Source organism: Leptonotus elevatus, chromosome 15 (genome assembly GCF_054856555.1).
Source record: "Leptonotus elevatus isolate MCC_2025b chromosome 15, RoL_Lele_1.0, whole genome shotgun sequence".
In the NCBI taxonomy this organism is placed as follows: domain Eukaryota; kingdom Metazoa; phylum Chordata; class Actinopteri; order Syngnathiformes; family Syngnathidae; genus Leptonotus; species Leptonotus elevatus.
In genome coordinates this window covers 17462474-17486661 of record NC_141253.1, presented here as the reverse complement: position 1 = coordinate 17486661, position 24188 = coordinate 17462474, and the positions used below count along the sequence as shown (strand labels likewise).

Sequence of the window (24188 nt, the reverse complement as noted above, 5' to 3'; positions counted from 1 at the left end):
GCAACAAATGAATATTGGATTGTATACTTTAGTCTGATTTTGACCAATCAGAGACTACCTTAATTGCACATCACCATACGAGAACCGTATCGAGGGGCATTACTAACAAAAAATAACTTAATTGGATAAGATTAGATCACAATGAGCATGCTTATTTTTCCGCATTAACGTGTATTTTTTTTTCATTGGATTATAAAAATATATAGATATAGATAGATCTTTTTTTTTAGGTCCATGTCGAAATAATCTCCATCACTGTATAAAACACCCATGTCGCATGTTTTGTCAATACTGTGCAGCCCTCGCAGGTGCATAGTCCTCACAATGTCGTAGTTGTGAATAACTGACACTCTGAGGACAGTGTATTTACACACTGCGAATGTAAAATAAGTTTTCAGGGCTTGGAGTTACACATACAGTCCTCATAATTCATACTCTGGTCAGGTATGGACACTCTGAGGACTGTGTATTTTCTATTAATTGTTTCATTGTGAAAAATAGACATCACCAATTTACACTAACCGTTAGTGCTGACGGATTATTTATTTTTGAAATGGCAAATAAAATGTGTTTGCATTCACAATACTTTAACCTATTCATTGTTCTGTATGTACTGTAACTGTGTAAATGCACAGGTACAGACTTGTGTGTTACTAAGAATTGAATTTTATATGTATTTTTCTCTTCATGTGTACCAGGTTTCAACTGAAGCACAACCTGAAGACATAACTGAAGACGTAGCTGTCACAGACCAAGTTGACCAGGTGACGAGATTTCTTTTTGAATGTTGACGTTGAAATACATTTTTCAGAAGCAAGACGTTGGCACAATATATAAAAAAATATCTTGTCGCACGAATGGCTCATGCAATATGTGTATTGCAAAGACAAGCAACAAATGAATATTGGATTGTATACTTTAGTCTGACTTTGACCAATCAGAGACTACCTTAATTGCGCATCGCCATACGAGAAACGTATCGAGGGGCATTATTAACAAAAAATAACTGAATTGGATAAGATTAGATCACAATGAGCATGTTTATTTTTCCGGATTATCGTGTATTTTTTTTCATTGGATTAAAAAAATATATAGCTATCGATAGATCCTTTTTTTTTAGGTCCATGTTCAATGTCGAAATAATCTCCATTACTGTATAAAACACCCATGTCGCATGTTTTGTCAATACTGTGCAGCCCTCACAGATACTTAGTCCTCACAATGTTATAGTTGTGAATAACTGACACTGAGGACAGTGTATTCATACACCGTGACTGTAAAATAAGTTTTGAGGGCTTGGAGTTATTATACAATTCATACTCTGGTCAGGTATGGATTCTCTGAGGACTGTGTATTTTCTTGTTTTTGTTTCATTGTGAAAAATAGACGTCACCAATTTACACAAACCTGTAGTGCAGAAGGATTTATTTATTTATTTTTGTAATGTCAAATAAAATGAGTTTGCATTTACAATACTTTAACCTATTAATTGTTCTGTATGTACTGTAACTGTGTAAATGCACAGGTACAGTCGTGTTACTAAGAATTGAATTTTATATGTATTTTTCTCTTCATGTGTACCAGGTTTCAACTGAAGCACAACCTGAAGACATAGCTGAAGACGTAGCTGTCACAGACCAAGTTGACCAGGTGACGAGATTTCTTTTTGAATATTGATGTTGAAATCAGTTTTCAGAAGCAAGACGTTAGGAGTGAAGAGTGTAGAGTAGATGCTAGGGCTGAACTATATAACTAACAAATATAATCACAACAATTTTTTATGCAATGTGTATTGCCAAGACGTTCAAAATATTGTATCCAACAATAAGCTTGTATGGGACTAAAATTCCTACAAGTCAACATTAAAAATATCTCAAATTGAAGATTTGTTGGCAGTTTGGTGATTTGGATTATGCACTGTAGTGATCTTTTGTTCCCATTAATTTATTTATGGTGGATTTTAGAGATGAACTCGCTATCAATTTTATTTTATTTTTTTAAACAGAAGTGTAAACATCAGGTAGTTAATTTACTTTATCAAGCTTGGATAAATGTGCTTTATGTTTTGGACCTTTCGCTGCACTAGAATGGACTGGCATGATGGGTATTTTATCTTCTGTGTTATTTGTATCTGCAATGGATCTTTGTTTCACGCAACCAGAATTAATAGTGCAGGCATTTTCATTGAATGAATATAATTTAGTCAAGAGGATAAATTATGACCCATGTTTATACCTTTATCTTTAGTTGCAAGCAGCTAAATGTTGAGCAATTGTCTCAATCTTAACGACTGTCTGACTCGGTAAAATAGAAAAGTCTACTGTAACTGAAGGACTGTATCACACAATATCTGTTTTAGGGGCAATGCCATAGATTAAGCATATTAACTATCCCTCTTGTTAAATGCTTCATCTCATCTTTCGAATAAATGTGACTAGATTTATAATAATCTTTAGTATGTGCACAAACTTTAGGTTCTAAATGCTTTTCTAGTTTGCTCCAGCATCTGGCACATATCCCGTTTAAAAAAAATGCAAAACTGCTTGATGATGAAGACCTTTGGTAAATTAACTTTAGCACATTAGCCCATCAATGGCGGGAGCTACTTCTGCCGCGAGCGCTCGACACTTTTCTCAAGCTTCTACTTCGAGTGTAACATCACTAAGTAACAGCGAAGTAAAGCTAGTAAATATTTATGACCACCCGCCAAAATGAATTTTAACCCGCATCTGGCAGGTTAATTTTAGAGCCACTGTATATATGCATAAGTATGTGTGCATCTACTGTATATATGGATATCATTGCTGTCCTGTGAAAAACACGTTTCCATTTTTAGGTCGCGGGCTGCTCTCCGGTAGCTCCTATGGTGGAAGTGTTTTTCACAGAACAGCGACAATATGTGTATGTATGTATGTATGTAATAATTGTTTTCGTTTAAAAAATTAGGTTGCTGATGTATCCAGTTCAAGTGAGGATTCGTTAGCAGAGGAATATGTTCCAGATTCTCACAGTACTTCGGACACTTCCTACATTGAACCTGTTTCAGAAATTCAGAAATCCGAAGGTATTTCAGGAATGAGCTATGAGAAAACTGCTCATCCTTTAAGATGAGAGGTAGTCATGTTTTAAAGAATAAAATGTTCAATGTTCACTGACTCTTTTGCATCTGGTTTCATGTCGAGCTTATCCATTACAAAGCTGTGTTTGACCTAGATAACCTGTTCACATAAGAAGCAGTTTTATTAACATACCAGTTTCAGTCTGTCCTAAAATTGTAAGTTGTAACATGAGCACCATGTTAAAACTTACAATTTTAGGACAGATCAGGTATGACTTTGCATTTCACAGTATTGTTATGTACAACAATGTGTCCTTATATCAGGTAAGTCATTACACATCAATGCCATTTTAGTTTGTGTAAAGTCAGAATGCCAGAACTTTCAAATCACTTCAGTGACATGGTTGCTGTGTGTTGTGTAAACTTTGTCCTTGTAATGTGAGTTGGTCCTCATAATTACCATTTTTGCAATGGGCGTGGCTTATTTAGGTCATTATCTATGTCCTCACAATTACGGATTTTTTCAGGTTTTTCTTTTTTTCGTGTGTTGAGTTTTTTCAAGTTTTGAAGTGAAATTTTCCTGGACAACCCCAAAAAAAAATTTTGGGTGCAAGTCCCATCTCTCTGGCATTAGCAGAAAGGGGTGTCCCTGTAATACACAATTAAACCGGTTTGGAAAAAATGTCCTCATAATACACAGAGGCAAGTATGTGTGTGTGTGTGTGTGTGTGTGTGTGTGTGTGTGTGTGTTTGCGTGCGTGTGCGTGCACAGTCGTGTGTGTGTGCGTGCGCGTGTTCTTCCCCAAACAATTATCCATCCATTCATTTTCTGTACTGCTTGTCCTCATTGGGGTCACGGGCGAGCCGGAGCCTATCCTAAACAGCAAAATCGCCAGTGTTATATTAACACTGAGAGCGTTAAATTCAACACTAGAAAAGTGTTTATATGTGTCCACACTGATGAGAGTAAATATTCCACTTTTCAAATTGTTACTTTTTCCACACTTAACCAGTGACACTCCAACACTGTATAGTGTTAAAAATCTACACAAGTAAACAGTGAATAGTGTTGAAAGTACTCCACACTAGTGTCAGTGTTAAACATTTAATTCTGCCAAACTACACTCAACTCTGGTGTTTAACTTTAAACACTTTTGAGTGTATTGCACTAGTGTTAGTGTTAAAAATGTAACTATAACTACACTTTCTCTGGTAAATGTTACTTCATTTATAGTGCATTTTTCCTCCTTACACGGCCCTCAAAGTGCTTTACATATTGACTACTGATGACACGGCATCAGGAGCAACTGGGGGGTCAGTATCTTTTTCAAGGATACTTTGACATAGTCATACTGGCCTGGGACTGAAACCACGCTAGATCACTCTACCACTGATCCACACCGCTCCGACAACATCAACTGGATGTATGGCTATTGAAATGCCGACAGAGTGCTGGAAAATGTATCCTTCACCGGAAATAAGGGTTTGGTCAATGCTCAAGGTAGTGCAATTCAGGTTACACCCAACATCCACCCCAACACTCAGGATATTTACTCTGACAGTGTAACTTTTTATTCTATCAGTGTTAAAATAACACTGTTTACTGCATATATGATTAAACACTGGAAATGTAACATTGACCGTTTTGGTGGGTACCTGGCAAGAGGCAGAGTCTGGTCTGGTCTCCAGCGGGTCAAAGGGCACACATGGAAAAAACAACAAGATCATTTGTGACCCGCTCCGGCAAAAGGGTCCGCATGTCGGCAAGATTAGTTTTGAGATAATGACAAAAATGTATTGTTTGGACAATTTGATTTGGAAATTTCTCCACAAATCATAACATCTCTACACCATCGTAACATTTTCATTTTCTTTATGTGTCCAAAAGCATTTGAGACATAACATCCATGATAAGTTATCAATATGTCACAGACCACACCAAATAGCAAATAATCCTTTAATTCACACAAAATGAAATCAATTATTAAATCAAATTTCCCACAGCGGTAATATGACTTCATTTAAACAAAAAAATATCACAGGGAACAACAATAAAATAACCAAACTTTGGCTGATGCCTCAGAGGATGAATTGTAAGCTTAATGTGATCTTCAAAGTTGAGGCTGATTTCAAGGTCAAACTTCCAAAACTTCTAAAGGGTTCAAATTTTGGATGACGTCCTTATCTGCTATTGGAATTGACTTTCCAGTGATTTATTGACAGTTCCTGAAAATTAAAATATTTTTCCTAAGGTATTGGTTGCAATGGACATTTGAAAGATGCATGGAACAAAACTTTAAACCTGTTTCTCCTCAAAACTAGGGATTTCAACCTGGCAACATAAAAAAATGCTGTAACTTTCTCAATTTTTGAGGTATGCCCATGTATTATATACCATTTTTAAAGGGAATTAAGTGTATAATTTGAATATATCAATATATAATATATATCTCATATATCTCTTTATTTTATTTTTACACTACATGGACACATTTAGAGTCATGTAAAGATATTTACATTGATAAATGTGAGTGTGTGTGTATGTGTGTGTGTATATTGGGGATTGTTCTCAGTATCAACATTGCTATTTACAGACAAATGAAGTGTACTAATTTTCTATTGTATTTTTTATGTGTTTTTTTTTAGGGCAATCACTTTAATACATTGCTTCTAAAATATCTACAAAATTATTGTAGCACATTAGTACTGACTTAATTTTTTACTTTGGTAAGTATTAGATTGCTTGAAACATATGACATACAATTCAGGGTCAGATAAATACTTTTTCAGTATTGTTTAGGGACTACACTATTTTATTTTAAGCCCTTCCACAGTTAACTATAGGCATATAATGATTAAATCTTACCTTTAACACAATCGCGATGTAGTTCCTTATGAAATATGAGTTATTTTGGTGGCTATTTTTCTTACCCGGAAGTCAAGCGCTCGGTTCAGTAAAACCCTGCCTCTCCCCTGTGGCTGCCGCGCTCCTCTCATGACGTCGTCTGAGCCGGCTGCTTCACGCAACGCCCACGAAACATACAGATAAGTTTTAAGCCGATTTTTAAAATGGACTCTAAATTTCACGGGCTGCTAGATCTCTGCGTTTGGTCACGCAAGCCATCAATTCTTGAATAAATATTTGAAAAAAAAAACGGGTCCTTTCCGCAAGAAATCGTGGAAGAGGAGGAGAGCAGAGAGGTTAGAGGAAAAAAGGAGCAGGGGAAAAAAAGCACCACAGCGGATGCTTATGGGGTGAGCACACTATCCATTACACATCAATTTATGTAAATTCATCAGCGCAAATGTTTTACTTGTAGTTTATTTACACCAGTGTCAGCCAATGGATTTTAAGACAGCCAATTGTCATTTCATTCCACTTTGGCATTGCAATTGTGAAGAATAATAGATTGCTTTGAATTCATTTGGAAAGAATGTTTATTGATGAAGGCTACTTTTGTCATTTTCTCATGGAGGGAGGTCTCAGAGAAAGTGGGCGTGCGTTTAGTCCGCAGTGGCGGTGGAGGGGTGGGGCCACACGCAATGACGTCAAACCGTGCCAAGTGCTCGTTTTCTCAGATTGGGAGGGGCTGGTGCTTGGAGAACAGAATAACCTAGAATTTCTCATACAGGGGAGAATGGAGGAAAACACAACTTTGGTCATGTTTTTGGTGAGGAATTAGCATTTTAACATAGCTAAAAGCTCCAGAAAGTTGATTTTTCATGTTGCAGTCCCTTTAATTAAATTTTGCATCATCATCATCATTTCCTCGTGTGTACTGACTGACATGATCTCCATCCTATAATTGTAATCCTTTCCTAGTTAGGCTCCTAAATCATTAGAAGCACAAATCACCCTCATCACTCAGGAAATGAGAATGTTGCCAACACGAGGACCATTGTTGGCAATGTCACTACAGTATTGGCTTTTTTTTAAATTAGGGGTCATAGAAGTTGCTAAGTATAGCAACAATGATGCTAAATATCGTGACTATGTCGCTAAGTTAGCAAAACCCAACACTGTCATTCCATCTGTTTACTAAAAAATTTGATTTGATTGCTTTTATTTTGCCAGATTTAATTGATATAGTTAATGATTTTTGATTGATACAAATAAAATATTAATTTACTTAGGGGTATATGACCACGTTTATGTTCTGGTAAGGAATTTTTGGGGTTCCCACTTTCTTAAGTCAGAAAGGGTACTGTTTCTGTTGTTGGTATACCAACCACAAGGAGGGTATCGGTTTGCTTAAAATAGATGTATTATGCATTCCTTAACAAATGTAGCCACAAGGGAGCACAAGCCAGTGTCTTCTTGTGCCGGTCCCAAGCCCGGATAAATACAGAGGGTTGTGTCAGGAAGGGCATCTGACGTAAAAACTTTGGCCAAATCAAACATGCGAATCAAATACATGACTTCCATACTGGATCGGTCGAGGTTAACAACAACCGCCATCGGTACTGTTGACCTACTGGACTATTGTTGGTCAAAGAAGGAGAGGAGTAAGGTGTGTCCGTAGGAGGAAAGAGAAGAGGAACACCAAGAGTCTAGGACTGAGAGTAGGGACTTTAAATGTTGGAACTATGACAGGAAAAGGTAGCTGGTTGACATGATGCAGAGGAGGAAGGTGGACATATTTTGTGTTCAGGAGACCAGGTGCAAACGGAGCAAAGCTCGAAGTTTAGGAGCAGGGTTAAATTTATTCTATCACGGTGTAGATAGGAAGAGAAATGGAGTAAGAGTTATCGTGAAGGAGCGTCCTGGAGGTAAAAAGAATGTCAGATAGAGTGATGAGTCTGAAGCTAGGAATCGAAGGTGTGATGATCAATATTGTTAGTGGGTATGCGCCACAGATAGGATGTGAGCTGGAGGAGAACTTTTGGTTGGACCTTGATGAAATGAGGCACAGCATCCCTATAAGTGAGAGAGTTGTCATTGGTACAGACTTCAATGGACACATTGGTGCAGGAAACAAAGGTGATGAGGAGGTGATGGGCAAGTTTGGTATCCAGGAGAGGAATGCAGATGGTGGTTGACTTTGCGAAAAGAATGGAAATGGCTGTTGTGAATACTTTCTTCCAGAAGAGGCAGGAACATAGGGTGACCTACAAGAGTGGAGGTAGGAGTACACAGGTAGACTACATCTTGTGTAGACAGTGTAATCTGAAGGAGATCAGCGACTGCAAAGTAGTGGTAGGTGAGAGTGTAGCTAGACAGCATAGGATGGTAGTGTGTAAGATGACTCTGGTGGTGAGGAAGACAAAGATGGCAAAGGCAGAGCGGAGGACGAAATGGTGGAAGCTGAATAAAGAAGAGTGTTGTATGACTTTCAGGAAGCAGTTGAGACTCTGGATGGTCAGGTGGTGCTTCCAGATGACTGGACAACTACAGCAAACGTGGTGTGTCATCTGGAAGGAAAGGAAATAAGAAGACTTGGTGGTGGAATGAGGAGGTGCAGAAGTGCATCCAGTGAAAGAGGTTAGCTCAGAAAAAGTGGGACACTGAAATGACCAAAGAAAGTAGGCAGGAGTATATGGAAATGCAGCTTAAGGTGAAAGTAGAAGTGGCAAAGGTCAAACAAGGGGCTTACGATGACTTGTATGCTTGGTTGGATAGTAAGGAGGGAAAGACTGATCTATACAGGTTGGCAAGGCAAAGAGACAGAGATTGGGAGGATGTGCAACAGGTTAGGGTAATAAAAGATAGGGATGGAAGTGTGTTGACAGATGCCAGTAGTGTGGTGGGAAGATGGAAAGAGTACTTTGAAGAGTTGATGAATGAGGAAAATGAGAGAGAACGGAGAGTAGAAGAGGTGACTGTTGTGGACCAGGAAGTAGCAAAGATTAGTAAGGATGATGTGAGAAGGGCATTGAAGATGATGAAGTGTGGAAAGCCACTTGGTCCTGATGATATACCTGTGGAGGTATGGAAGTGTCTAGGAGAGGTAGCAGTAGAATTTCTGACTGGGTTGTTCAACAGGATCTTAGATAGTGAGAAGATGCCTGAGGAATGGAGAAGTGTGCTGGTGCCCATTTTTTAAGAACAAGGGAGACGTGCAGAGTTGTGGCAACTACAGAGGAATAAAGCTAATAAACCACAAAATGAAGCTATGGGAAAGAGTAGTTGAAGCTAGACTGAGGGCTGAGGTGAACATTTGTGAGCAGCAGTATGGTTTCATGGCAAAAAAGAAAAAGAAAAGAGTACAACAGATGCAGTATTTCCTTTGAGGATGTTGACAGAGAAGCACAGAGAAGGTCAGAAGGAGCTGCATTGTGTCTTTGTAGAACTGGAGAAAGCTTATGACAGGGTGCCCAGAGAGGAACTGTGGTTTTGTATGAGGAAGTCTGGAGTGGCAGAGAAGTATGTTCAAGTGGTGCAGGACATGTATGAGGACTGTAAGACAGTGGTGAGGTGTGCTGTAGGTGTGACGGAGGAGTTCAAAGTAGAAGTGGGACTACATCAGGGATCAGCTCTGAGCCCCTTATTGTTTGCTTTGGTAATGGTCAGGATGACAGATGAAGTTAGAAAGGAATCTCCATGGACTGTGATGTTTGCAGATGACATTGCGATCTGTAGTGAGAGCAGGGAACAGGTGGAGGTGAAGCTAGAGGTGTGGAGGTTTGCCCTGGAAAGGAGGGGAATGAAGGTTAGTTGTAGCAAGACGAGATATCTGTGTGTGAATGGGAGGGACTCAAGTGGAAGAGTGAGGTTACAGAGAGAAGAGACCAAGAAGGTGGAGGAGTTTAAGTATTTAGGGTCAACTGTCCAGAGCAATGGAGAGTGTGGAAAAAAGTGATGAAGCGTGTGCAGGCAGGCTGGAACGGGTGGAGAAATGTGTCAGGTGTGATGTGTGATAGAAGAGTTTCACCTAAAATGGTTTATGGTTAAATGGAAAGGTTTATAAAACTGTGGTGAGACCAGCAATGTTGTTTGATCTGGAGACAGTGCCACTGAGGAACAGACAGGAGGCAGAGCTGGAGGTGGCAGAGATGAAGATGCTGAGGTTCTCTTTGGGAGTGACCAGGATGGATAGAATCAGGAATGAGTACATCAGAGGGACAGCACATGTTAGAGGCTTTGGAGAGAAAGTCAGAGAGGCCAGACTGAGATGGTTTGGACATGTCCAGAGGAGAGATAGTGAGTATATTGGCAGAAGGTCTAGAGGAAGACCAAAGAGGAGGTTTATGGATGTAGTTAAAGAGGACATGAAGGTAGTTGGTGTGAGAGCAGAGGATGCAGAGAGCAGGGTTAGATGGAGGCAACTGATTCGCTGTGGTGACCCCTGAAGGGAAAAGCCGAAAGGAAAAAAAGATTATGCATTCCATAACAATTTAAATCAGGTCCCAGGTGTCTTAATAAAAGGTGTCTGACATACTTCAGTTAAAATACACCAAGGATAGAGAATTACAGAGCACTTCACATCCACTTTTGAATACTTTGGATCCCTACAGGACACAGCACCGTTTGCATTTTCCTTACATGCCTAATTGGTGAGCCGGCTCTGCTGCAAGGTGTAACAATGTAAGAAAGGCTTTCAATTACGATGGCAACGTAGCAGTAGTAGGGAGCGGCCAACTTGTTGAGTCCAGAATCTAAAAAGGAGAGTACTAACATTGAATGCTAAAGCCTGTGATATCAATATATAACTTTTTGGGGAAAAGGGCTGGGTTTCTTGTCAAACAAGTCAACACGAAACGCACTGACAACTTTAAATTTGCTCTCTTAACATGATTGTAAGCACACAGCTCAAAAGGGCCGTGCACAGTATCTACCTATCCATATCAGTGGGCTCAAGTGTTGACAGCCATATCAGTTAGCAAGGTAAGAGAACTTTTCTTGCACCAAAAAATAAGTGAATGAACATGGGAAATGCCAATTAAATTACTATGCAGATAATATTTAAAACTTTTAGCATAGATACGAGCAAATTACATAGCACATAATATTTGTGTATAAAAGAAAAACAGCTTTTGAAGGGTGATGGGTGGTAGTAAGACTTAAAAAAATTGCCAGGTGACGAATCGCGATTATGCGGGGGTCCACGCCACGGTAAAGGTAGCATAAGCAGAAAAAAAAAAGGCACGGAACCGGATTGAATGCGAATGAAGTCTCAATCATATGTAGATTAAAGAAATGTCTGATTTCCACTACATGGTTCAAGAGACACATTTAGTTGTTGTTTTTCTTTTAAAAAAATCAGTTCAGGTATGCATCATGGTGGCATAAGCAGAAAAAACAAACACATGACTAGATCAGATCCATATAGATTAAAATCAGATATAAAATGGATATGTCAGTGATGAAGTGAAAATCAAGCCATGCATAAAAATGTGCTGGTCAAAGATGCTGTTCAATGTTGTCACTTGTGTTCCGTGTGTACTTGTTTACCTTCATTTCATAGCATGTGCACATGCTAAATGTAAGCACAGTATCAACAGATATTAGTAACATTAAAGTGGATTTAAATGGACTGTTAAAATGGACTTGGGTGTTTAAGACCTACAATGAACATTCAGCCATGATTTTGAATGTCATTCTTGTCTTTAACGTCACCTTTAAGCAACTATACACTATATGAGATGTTACATTTAATTAATAATCGATGAGGATGAATCTATTTTATGTATGTTTTATTTCAAATATTTAATATCTTCTAACAAACTACTGTATATATGCAAGAATCTCTGCCACAATTTGTTCTTGTCTGGGCTCTTCTTTACCATTATTCTTCTTCCTCCTTTTTCTTCCTTCTTGTCTCTTCCATGTCTTTTATGTTCCTGATCTGTTTTTCTCATCCATTATTTTATCTTTTTACGTTTGCTTTGCCAAATCCTTGCTGCTCCTCTCCTCCATTTCCTGCTGTGGTCCTCTCCCTTGTCTTTCCCGCATCTCGTCCCTTCCTCTCCCCTGGTGGATGAACTGTTCACAGAAGCCTCACCCACTCAGTATAGACCTGTCCACACACCTCCTCCTCCCCGCCCGCCTCCTGCTCCGCCTGCTCCTTCTGGCACCCCTTTTACTTACTCCTCCTCCTCTGATCCCCCACCAGTGTCCCCCAGCCCAGGCGTTGCCCTCCCCTCTGCCCCCCGTGACTTGGTCCCTGTCCTAGTGTCCAGCCGATTTGTCCGACTCAGCTGGCGGCCCCCAGAGGACACTGGAGGATCTATACAGACTTATGGCGTTTATTACTCCCAAGATAGCATTGAAAGGTAAGACTGCTTTATTTGTCCTGATTCTTTTTGTCTTTTTGTCCAACATTTGTAACTTCCAGCCAGGGCTATTTAGCATACTGTACATCTCATAAAAACTTATATACAGCAAAAACAATCACATTTATTTTTGCTTCCATCTGCCAATAACTTTTTGCTCTGTTGCTGAACTCAAAGATCTACGTTTTTTACTCAACAAAAGGTCTCTTTCTCTCAACTATCATTCACACGCTATGTCTAAATTGTTGACCCAGTCTTCTCTATTGGCTGTGCGCAGTTGCTGGATCATAGCAGGAACTACAGCTGTCATGTATGCCAATCTCACTGGGTATCATGTCCAGAGGTATGCTGAAAAAGCAACTCTGCCTGTGCCTGCTCTGCTCTGACACAGAAGTGGAGTGTGCGGTGACATACCTGTTATCTGTTTGACCAAACAGCAGTGCATAAAAGAGCCAAACTGTAACTAAACTACTAGATCAATATTATAGTGGCAGTATCGATCTGATATCGATACTGACTTGGTATCGATAATATCGATATTTGGATCGATCCGCCCACCACTAAGTATTAGCGCTGTAGGTTCAATTCATTGAAAAATGAGGAGCACAAAAGTGCAAAAAAATGTATTTATGGTTTAATTATTTCTTAAATAACACTTTGCCCCCAATATAAGTAAGTACGTAAATCACTCTGTTTTGTATATTGCATGTTTCTTTAAAGGGAACATGTATGATGGGAAATCCAATGTGCAGCATAGGATGAAGGTTGCAGCAGTGTCTAAAGTGTTTTCCATGACTCTGAGTTTCTAACTTGAGGTATCCAACAACTATAGTATTGCAGCCGTGTCTGCTCTTTGCAGAGATAGCTAAATCAGCTCAAACAGTCTGTGGACAGCTCTTGCGAATTGATAAGCTCTCGCCCTTCAATAAATGTATGTGAGATTGGATACATTTGGTGTGGAAGAACTCGATTGCCCCACACATATCCCTGACCTCTTGAACACATAATGAAAAAATTGTGAACCAAGCCCCATCATTAATAACCTCTGACTGATGTCAACACTGACATCAAGCCATTATGACTGCAAATGTTCCATTTTCCCTCTGTAAAATAGAATGAAAATAAACTGGAATTCTGAGAACCCATGTCTGTATAGATACATAATTGTAGGTGTTGTACTATGACTTTGACAGTGAGATAAAGGATGCAAGTTCATGCTTATGTTGCCAGAGATGAAACTAAATCTGTTGTTTCAATTTGCCAAGAGCAGAGCTATCAATACTGTGCCCAGATGATTTCACCCTGGGGCCTATTTTAATGCTGATTTCCCACCATCTTTGTTCAAAAGAGCATTAAAGGGAGGCTTGTGCTGTAGCTGTGATCCTTGAGGAGAACTTAACAGCTTCAATTAATTGGGCGCTAATAAGTAAATGCAGACTGCAAATGAAAAGGTAATCAAAGTTTTAGTATCAATGGTTACACCTTCCTGATTTGGAGTTGGTGGGCAGTGATTTCGGCAGGGATGGACAAACTTTGTGTGCTGCAAAAATGAAAAATCCAAGGATGTGGGGCCACTTTGAAAACTTTAATTTAACATGTGGAATATGCAGTAACCAGTGTTATATTTTCAGATACAGTGGTACCTCGGAGTTTGAACACAATTCGTTCCTGTGAAGTGTTCAAAGTCTGAATTGTTCAACCTCCGAAACATTTTTTCCCATAGGAAATAATGTAAATGCAATTAATCTGTTCCCAAGCTCCAAAAACCAGAAATTTCCTATTTAAATTTATATGTATGTAAAAAACATGTACACCCTGTACAGTATTTAAACAATAAAAAAAAATACCCGAACTTTTTTGTTGTGGTGCAATGGCCTCAGTGTATGAAAAATGCTATGTTAATGAATGCATGCTTTTTAGTTCAGTGCTGAGTTAGTGTATTTTACATTGGGCATATTGTTAGACTACCAAGGGGTCCTTTTGCCAGTATTTACGGAAGTAGTTACGAGATAATCTCCTTCCAAAATCCACTATGGTTCATAGCACTGTACGTTTGTCTTTTCTGCCACTGGCACTGCTGTCTTTCTTTGGTCTCATGTCAAAGAACATAGTCGTGGAAAAATCCAAATGCACTCGCGAATGTACGGAGCACCTCTGGGAGTATTCACGATCTGACTAGAAATGAGCAGCACTTCGTCTCCACTAGCGCACGTGAGCATTTGGCATCGCTCGGCTTCACTCGGCTACCAGTTCAAGGTACGTTCGGCTTTGCTTGGTTTGCTTGGGTGTTCAAACTCCGAGAATGAGGTCAAACTCCGAGGCAATTTTTACTCTGATTTTTGGGTTGAAGTCCGATTTGTACGAGTTCCGAGACGTTCAAACTCCACTGTATATGGATGGATGTGTAGATGGATAGTGTCAGGTCTTTAGCTCATTATACATTTTTCCTGTACAAAATAATGGGAGGACTTGATTTTAACCCACGTAAAGACTAAATAAATACTTCAACAACAACAAAAATATCGCTAAAGTTTTAAAGTATATAACATTTTTGAAAATGTATTTTGAAAATAACTGAAATGTTAGGGTATCTTTGTTTTTACCTTAAAAACAAGCCCCCCCAAAAAAGTGCAGGAAGTTCCCAGCAGTTTGGCTCTGATGCAGTGTCAAAATAACCCAGTTTTAAATTGATTTCTTATCGGCCGTCAGAATTTTAAAACAGGCAGATGCCAATTTGCTTCAAAATGCTAAATATGGGCACCGATAATCAGCCCGGCCGATAATCTATCCTTGCTACGCATGCTGTTTTTGCACGACCTATGGAGACTGACAAAACCATTGCAACACTCTGATTGGCTGAATCATATGCTTAGTTTTTTTTCGTACATATGTTTATTTTATTTCGTGAAGTGCGGGATTCAAATGCAAAATAATGCTTCAAAATGCAGGCAATGGTGGTAATACAAAATTAATAAAAAAAAATCTGCAAAATAACGGGGACCGCAAACCTGGAACTCATGATGTATCACTATATTCTTAAGGGTGGTGTTGTAGAATGGATTTCAAGTGTTTCTGTTTTGGCATCATACTCATATATCATCACCCTTTTAAAATAATTGTCTTAAGTATTTTTTTTTGTAGCAAAAATAAAAAAAAATTGCCTAAATCATCTCTTCGTGATGCAAATGGTTACATTTGTTGTGTTTCCTGAAAAATCTGAAAAAAATGACTTTTGCGATTATTTTAAAAAGGCGTCATAATGGTATATTTACGGTTTAAACTATTGATATTATAGGCAAATTATAAAAAAAAATTTGGGGGCGGTCTATACTTGCAGTTTTTTGCTGTTTGCATTAGTGCTCGGTCCATATACCCCAAGGAATAATAATTTATTGTACAGACAGTGAAAATAATCTTTGGTACTACTGGCTTTCCTATTTTAATGACTTTTGCTGGTTCAACAATGTACTTGCATCTGTGCAATGGTCTTGAAAGTGTATGAACACTGTTTGAAAGCTGCTGAAAGAAAGAAGTGATAGTCTAAATGTTGTATACTAACGGTATGTCAGAGACGGTACTTATATCCCTTCATTATAGCTCTGGTGCACACAGCAGCTCTGAACGTTTAGTAGAAACCCTCTGGGTGACATTGGCAAGTCCCCCGCTGATGTTAAATGGTAACCTCTGACAGTTGGAGCTCCAGCTGAATGCTTTTCACATCCAGGCTTTTAAGCTTTGTTACCTGAGGGACTGAGCAGCCTGCAGCATTTTAGGAATCTGAGTGTTAGGGTGGACTGAAGAGCCTTTGAGTTTTCACTATGAAACATCACAAAATCTGTCAGTCGTAAAGACTTGGCAGACACTTTGGTCAGTACTACTAAATTGCATAAAAGAAGAGGGCAGTGAAAGAGAGTGTGTGTGTGTGTGTGTGTGTGTGTGTGTGTGTGTGTGTGTGTGTGTGTGTGTGTGTGTGTGTGTGAGAGAGAGAGAGAAAGAGAGCGAGAGAGAGAGAGAGAGAGAGAGCTATAGTTAATTAAAATGAAATTCACAAGTAAATGACAACAGGGAGAAAGAAGATGAGAAATATTTGCAAAACAACTTATTTTGTGCTAAAAATAGCTTGTATCAGTCAGTCTATTCAGGCAGTGTGTGGTCTGCCTTTCACCTAAAGTCAGAGGTGATAGGCTCCAGCTCCCATCAACAGGATAAGCAGTATAGAAAATGGATGGATGGATGGGGCTAAATCAATACATTCTGATGATGATTAAAATTTAGTTTTAGGTGTATATTATAACGTCCGTGATATTTAATAAGGTTATCCAAAATCATGTGGTCTTTCCTATGGACCCCTCCACATGTTACTCTTTACCTTCACCTTTTCAGCAGTAATGAGAGGGATATGGTAGGTCAAAGCTTTCAACCAGCAGATATGTTCTGGGCAGGATTTTGACAAGTGCAATTCCGAGGTTATACTAGATACACATAATTATGTGGTGTCAAGCTGGTCAATAATTCGACAACTTTCCAAGCCGAGCATGAAAACTCCACATGCTCTTAATGTAGCTTGCCCTCGGGCTTTTAGAATAGTGCTGATTAGGCTAAGATTGATATGTCAGCACATACTGTGTACTATGTATCACTTGAATTTACTTCGAGAAATGATAATGATAAACTTGTGCTCGTTCCAGCCTCTCTCCTATTTGTAACCAAACCATTTCCAGTTAGCTCTTGCTCTCAAATGCTACGCTGTGGTGGGTCATGTTCAACCTTCTTTCAATCATCACTTGCGGTTGCCAGGTTGCCATCCACCTCTACTTTCAAGACCATAGCAACAGATGCCTTTCTGGCTTCAGCCATAACACTGCTGTGAACATCTGTGAGGCTATTCGGGCTTGGCAAGTGGATGCTGCTTGTGGAGGGAATTTTTGCCATCCCCATTGCATCCACCATCTCTGTGAACTTGTTTGTGGTTCCACTGCTTCTCTGGTTGAGCGACCGTAGCATGGACTGTGGCTCCCATGCTTTATGCTCATCGGCCTTCTTATTGTTTTTGTGTCTTGACGCACACTTTCGGGTCGGGTCGCCGGGGCCACCTCAGCTAGCTCCTCTGTACGTGGACAAAAACTTATTAAAAAAAATCCCATACCGTTCACCTAAATCGAACACCGCCGTCAGGAGACCAGAGGAAGGACCAAATAAAACAAAGGAAAGTGAAATCCAGCACCGACCAGACACCACCCACCGGGCCACCAACCCCAGAAACATCTAAATTCCAACAAATCCAAAAAATCAGGGAGACCTCAAGAGACCAAAGGAGAAACTGAGGAAAGGAAGGAAGGACAAACGAAGCAGAGTGAGATCCGCAGACACCAGCCTCCACAGATTCAATGACCTGAGAAAGAAGCAGATTGTGTCTGAGTTTCGATAGATGCTGGTGTAGTGGATCTGGCATGCATGAAAATCTCCACCAAAGAGGGGAGCCGTCGTCCCCTGCCAGGACAGAGCAAGCGCAACACCTCAGGGCCCCCCAGGCCGCGGCAGCGCCAAAGGACGACCCCCGGGCCCCGCCAGGGCCACCGGCCGGAGAGCAAACCCGGGAGCAGGAGCGCCCCCCACCCCAACACAGCCCGCGCCCCCAACCCAACGCAGCAGGACGGGGCACTGCAGGCCCGCCAGGCACCCCACCGGTCCACAGCACACGCCCCCCCCCCCACGACCCCCCGCCCCCCATCCACCGCCGCCATCCACCCCAACCCAGCCCCCAGCCGCCCCCAGGCCCCCTGACAACCCCCCCCCCAACCCCCAGCAAAACTAAACTAAACTTCCCTTGGACTATTGATGCACATTTAATGGACCATTTCCACCTTGTTGCATCCCTATCCCTTGGCTCCTATCCAGCTTGATGAAGGGTAACCCAAGTAACTACTATACGCAAGTTAGTTCTACATCCTAAATGACCAATTGAATGATGAAAATGTTTTTGAAATAAATTGTATAGAAATCCACCAAAAACAATGAATTAAAAAAATGGAACACACTGATCATGCTATAGGCCAGTATCAGAATCAGAATTTGTCAATGCACAGCAGTATGAGATTAAACGCTACTTTAAAAATGTCACCATGTAAAAACTAAGCACACACAATAAACAATGCCCAGTTAGTGTCGTCAGCCAGTTGGTCTGCATAGATATAAAGTAATAATAATAAAGTAAATAAAGAAGATAATAATAAAAAATACCAGTAGCTGGGGGCTGTCAGTTCATCCATCCATTAAGAAGGGTAATGGTTTGGGATAAAAGCAGTTTTTCAATATACATTTTTTTTTTTTTTTGTTGGCTTTGATGCACCTGTAGTGCCGTCTGGAAGGGAGCAGGTTGAACAGGTGATGGCAAAGGTGTGAATTGTCCCAAACAATTTTCTTAGCGCTGTTTACTCAGCAAGAGGTGTAGATGAAGGGCAGGGGTAGGCCGGTAATCCTTCCTGCTGTCGTGATTACCCTCTGTAGCCTTTTCTTGTCTGCCTCTGTGCAGCTAGTACACCACACTGAGATGCTGTAAAGTCGTGAGGATTTCTATGCAGGATCTGTTGAAGGTCAGCGGCAGCTTGCTTTACGTGTTGTTCTTCCTGAGCACACTAAGGAAGTAGATCAGTTGATTGGCTTTCTTGACCACTGCTGTGATGTTTGAGCACCAGGAGAGCTCTTCTGAAGTGACAGTGCCCAGAAATGCAAAGGTGCTGACCTTCTACATACACGTAACATTAATGTAGAGAGTTGTGAGGTCAGTTATTTTCTTCCAGAAGTTGTTGTATGTGTTGTATGTGTGAGTCATTCAGAGTTCATTGCTGCGAGTGCAATTTTTAACTTGCATTTTAGGAGCAGTTAGCATATTGTTGACTCTTTGCCAGCTGTAGGAGCCTAGATTGTACAAAAACAATCAGTTTCAAGTTCACTGCTAAAAGAAATTTGGATAGTGAAAAATCAGCAATTCAAAGGAGAATGGAGTGAAAAATGTGCATTCATTCTCCCTCCAACCACCTCAAGACCATTGTTCTTCATAAGCCAGGAGACTTAAGCTGCAATGATGATTTCCAATTTAAAATAGCATTTTGAGACAAAGCATCAGAATTTTGAAGAGACACTTCCTTGAATTCCAGAGTTAAGAACAACAACAATAAATACACTGAAATGAAACTGAAAGCAGGATTCTCGTCCACAGCTATGACAAAACAAAAAGCAGCATAGTGCCCACTAAGGGCTCTATTTTCATAGTGCGCTCAGCCTAAAAACAGGTGCAACTCTATTTTTGTAGTGGCGGAACACTAGTCTGCCCTGTCAAGGGCTGTCTTGCACCTTTCTGAGCGTTCCGGCGGACACGGCTGCCGCACAGGTGCACACCTGGCACATCTGGTAACAGAAAGTAGACTGTGATTGGCGTAATCTTAAATTTTCATGCCGTTGCAAGTCTATTCTAGCATGTCTATGCCTCTCTGGGCGGACACAGGAAAAAGTTGACTAAATTATAGACTACCTAAAAGGAGGTCCATTGTGCAGCGGTGGCCTAACGCGATTTGGGTGTAATTGATAGAGGCACAGATACATCACCGCTACACGGACGTGAGAGGAGGATGTCATCGTATTTCATTCATGAATGGGACAACGTGGGACAATCCCTCTGAATCATTGAAGAAATCAGTTCATTCAATGAATTATTTTTATCATTTTAAAAATATTTTAGGGATGTGGTCACACGTGGATGCGGAAGCAGTCTTCAATTGACCACATCACATGCACGGTCAACTACATTATGCAAAGGGATCTTGCAATTTGCTGTATAAACCCACTATGCGCCCGCCAATCTCATCTGTCGGAGCCCAGCGGGTCAATTTAATTACATAATGTCAAGCATGACGTGCGCTCCGGACCACCTACATTTTAATGCAAATGAGGGATGCCACTCCGATTGGCCGGGAGCCAGCTGCATTCTATCCCGTAACGGCGCAAAATGGCACATATTTTATTTAGATGTTTATTTTTTATTTTAGGTCAAACAGGGGATTAGTTTAGCTTGCATTTTTTTCTTTTTTTTAATTAAAAAGACATTTAACATTTTCTAAATGTTACAATGACCAACCTCAATATGTTGAATTTTGACTCAATGAAATAATTATTTGTGGCCATTTAGGATTTAGAGCTAGAGAAAACAAAAACAATTTGCCTTAACACAATAGCACCACCCCTTCAAAACGACAAAAACAACATATATATAATGACCCATTTAGTTAAGTATAGCTAACCTGATATATATATCAGGTTAGCTATGATAAGGGCTGATGAGCAAGCACTGAGTTACCTTCAAAATGTTCAGAATTCACTATACTTAAAACAAGGAACATGACACAGAGCAACGGCTACATGGCAGGTGGCCTCATGTCTTGCTAGAGCAGAAATTTAATAATGGGAAGCTAACAGATTCTAAATTGCACAGATGGTTCACATAGTCTTCGCAGGGGAAGATGATGATATTCATGATCAGCTGCTGATTAACAACCTTGGTGCGTTTCATGATGCTTGACCTGTTCTATCTGAGCATGTGGAAGAGGGATGTGTCGAACATGCAGCCTAACACACGTTAAAGACGTGCTTGCTGTTGCAAGCCTGTTATGAGAGATGAAACAATATCAGTAAATACCAATAGCTCTAATATATATATATATATATATAAATTCAATGTCCAATATTCGTACATACAGTACATACTGTGCAATGCATTATAAAAGGTTTCTCCGTGTGTTAATTACTTGCGGGGTATATTTAATTAATCAGCATGTCATTATATAATTTACATTACTTTCTTATTGCACTAGCTGTTTCGCCATTGTGGTGACAATTGGACTACTGTATATTCATACTTTTAAGGGCGAAATCAACACATTTCAGTAGTGAGTAGGTTTACCTGTTACGTTGCGGACTGACGTTCAACAGTGGCTTGTGAAAGGTAAATTTACTTCACACTGTGTGACACACCAAAAAAAATCCGCTGGTTCACTACATGCTCAGCTTGGCAATTTAAGATGCAGCTCATAGGGAAATATAATATGGATTCAGGAACCCAGAGAATTCTATTCACATTTGCACTTATCTCTGCACTGCTACTGCTGTAGTTGAGTACACTCAGCATCTAATTAGCGATTAGCTTTTGATGCTCAGTACTCACATTAATAAGTTCTGATAATGACATTTTAAGTGTAAGTTTTCTTTTGTGCACACTTTGATCTGGTGCACTTACCCAAGGCTATTGTTGTCTGGGGAGTTTTTTGGTCCTTTACTGAAGATAACAATGGCTGCAGAAATCAGCTCACGACAGTAGAACTGTGAGTTTTGACATATTCACTGATATGAGTCAAACTCCAAAATGTAGAACTTGTAAGGCATACCACTGTACTGGATATTCCATTAATCATTGTGTGACTTGATAAATACTTTTAGTTTTAATAAGTATAAAAGAGATTTAAGTATCTTGAAGGTAGAAAAAAACTGAACGAAACATTTCCATTAATGAAATAAAATAAAACTTACCACGCTTATATGCAACATATTTAACATAAACATGCAAATCAACTTGCGATTGTGATTGGTTAGTTAAGATCCAATCATGAACCAGAAGTGTTGACATCATCCAAATTATGCGTTTTATTGGTTTAGACACCTAAATATGTCATGTCCACTATGACAATCTACAGGTCTGAGGGGGTTAAAAACATTTTTTTCCTCTCTAACATGTATAATGAGTGTTTGCAATTGGCTGGTATTCATGCACAAAAATTCAGCTATTATTTGGTGGGTAATTTGACAGATTGTGATTTCTGAATAGAAGTTATCTTACCTTGCCAATAGGCCTGATAAGAAATTTAGCTTGGCGATAAATTGACCCAGAAATTATTGCGATAAACGATAATATTGTGGTTTTCATATACATTTTCAACTAATATAATAATAATAATGGTATATGAATGCAATTCCACCCATTTCAAAGATGCATTGGTCACTTTTTTACTCGCGACTGCCACCTCTGACCTAAAGCGTAACTGGAGCCTCTGTGTCAAGCTCGTGCATGGTGCGCTCCACGGCTGCCCTCCCCAAGAGACAGTGGTGTGTTTTGCCCGAACTGCTCTGAACTGAAGATACAAACTGATGGGTGCAGTCGTAGTTCTTTATGCTCATCTGGGTATTGGTGGAACATGCATGATGTAGAAACAAATTTAACATTTTATACTAGGCTATTCAAAACACCTTTAAAAATAAAATGACTTTTATTTACTTAAATATTTAAATTTGGAATTAATTAATGAAAAAAAACATTGTAAATATCCACGTTTATTAAAAAAAAGCGGCATACCGGCTCATCTAAATTATGTGGCTCACCACTGTCATTTGGCTTAAACCCAAATAGTTCCCACACATGAGCTGTTGTGTTCGGCCTTGATATCAGCTCCGTTTGTCTGTATTATTTCCAAATGATGGCTGTCCCTACTACTCAGGGACCCTCACGCTGAATCTGATGCGCCAAATGCCCTGCCTCCCAGAGTGTGCGTGGCAAGCTGATTCACTCCTCATTACACTAAGCACGGTTTAGCAGTTAGTCGTGACAGGAAAGTTAACTTATTACCCAGTGTCTTTGATAAAGCTCGTATCTCACTGAGCGGCGCAGGATTGCGAGGGGTGTGTGCACATAGCAAGTGCTACTTTTTCGGCAAGCTTCGAAGCACAAGCAATGGAGAAAAACAACTCCAATAGCTGTGGTGCGCTGCTAGCAATGATGCTACATGGCTTTTAGCAGCGCTAATGCCGCGGCTCACAAATGAGAAAGAGAATTGTGTGTGCTTATGAAGACCCTATGGTAATAAAATAGTAGATTTTACTTACCTGGATAATTTTAGGTTTCTGAAAGCTTGAGGTTTCACTTCAATCCAGCTTGTAATACAAATTCACATGTGAATAGTAGTAATCACCACAGATATGTCACACCTGTTTTGAAGAGGGCGGAGCATATATTCGGTAGCAGAGCCATCATTCAACTCTCACAGGGCAAACAACCTGGCAGCCAGCTCCCAGGTCCTGCACACACTAAAATCCAGCTTTTCTCCTCGGCAACACAACCACCAGCAAGCATTCGCACCATCGGTAGCCCAGTGTAAGTGGCACTGGAGTCAATGTGTGTACCAGTAAAATGTCTTGCCCAATGACACAACTTGGAGATAGTGGGAATTGAACAGCACTGTTCTGGTTACTGGACAACTAGCTCTACCTCCTGAGCCACTGCGTCCACCTACACCTAAAAAGAAATAGGTCAACTCCCCAATTTCAAAAGTGAATAAATGGGACGAGGTCCTCCCTCCAGGGTGGGTTACAACAGCAGGAACTAAATTAATATACAGAGTATATTTTACATTTATGTTTGTATTGTATTTTGAATTTTCACACAAAAAAAGTTATTCTGCAGACAAATGCCTCTTAACTCAGTCTCATAGTGTACTGATAAAAAGGCTTGAAAAAACTTTAGCCATGATTCAGTATTCACTCAGAAAGTCTTAAGTTTTACAAAGAGAGATTTGAGTACATTTGACCAGTTTGTTAAAAAACAAAACAAAAAAAGGCTACTTTAAGGGTGAGGTACAAATCCACAAATTTCAGGTTGGTGGACAGCCAGTGTACCACCTGAGCCATGCCGTTCCTGCTGTGTGTTAGTATATTGCTAGTATCAGGTGGAATCCTCGTACATCAGTATGTTGGCCTTATTTTGGACAGTCCGGCAATGCAGTAGAGAGACCAACAAGATTTGCATAGCTCAGGTGGTACAGTAGTTCTCTCCCAACCTGTTCATGAGTTCGATCCTCAATGCTTGAGTAACTTAAAA

The 24188-nt window shown here is 39.9% G+C and overlaps 1 protein-coding gene and 1 long non-coding RNA gene across 3 annotated transcripts in view; both read left to right on the top strand.

Annotated features, from left to right (window-relative positions):
• Positions 1-24188, top strand: part of dcc (DCC netrin 1 receptor) — a 350617-nt gene that overhangs the window by 179730 nt on the left and 146699 nt on the right. Inside the window, exon 8 of one of the 2 annotated variants that reach the window (XM_086097425.1) lies at positions 12112-12271. In XM_086097425.1, the coding sequence (XP_085953551.1) occupies positions 12112-12271 (160 nt within the window). Of the gene's footprint in view, positions 1-11991; positions 12272-24188 lie in introns of both variants that reach the window. The other variant, XM_086097423.1, reaches the window with a different exon arrangement.
• LOC147162286 (uncharacterized) lies at positions 1573-3155 on the top strand. Its single transcript, XR_015097304.1, has 2 exons — positions 1573-1650; positions 2947-3155. It is a non-coding gene; the product is annotated as an uncharacterized LOC147162286 (long non-coding RNA).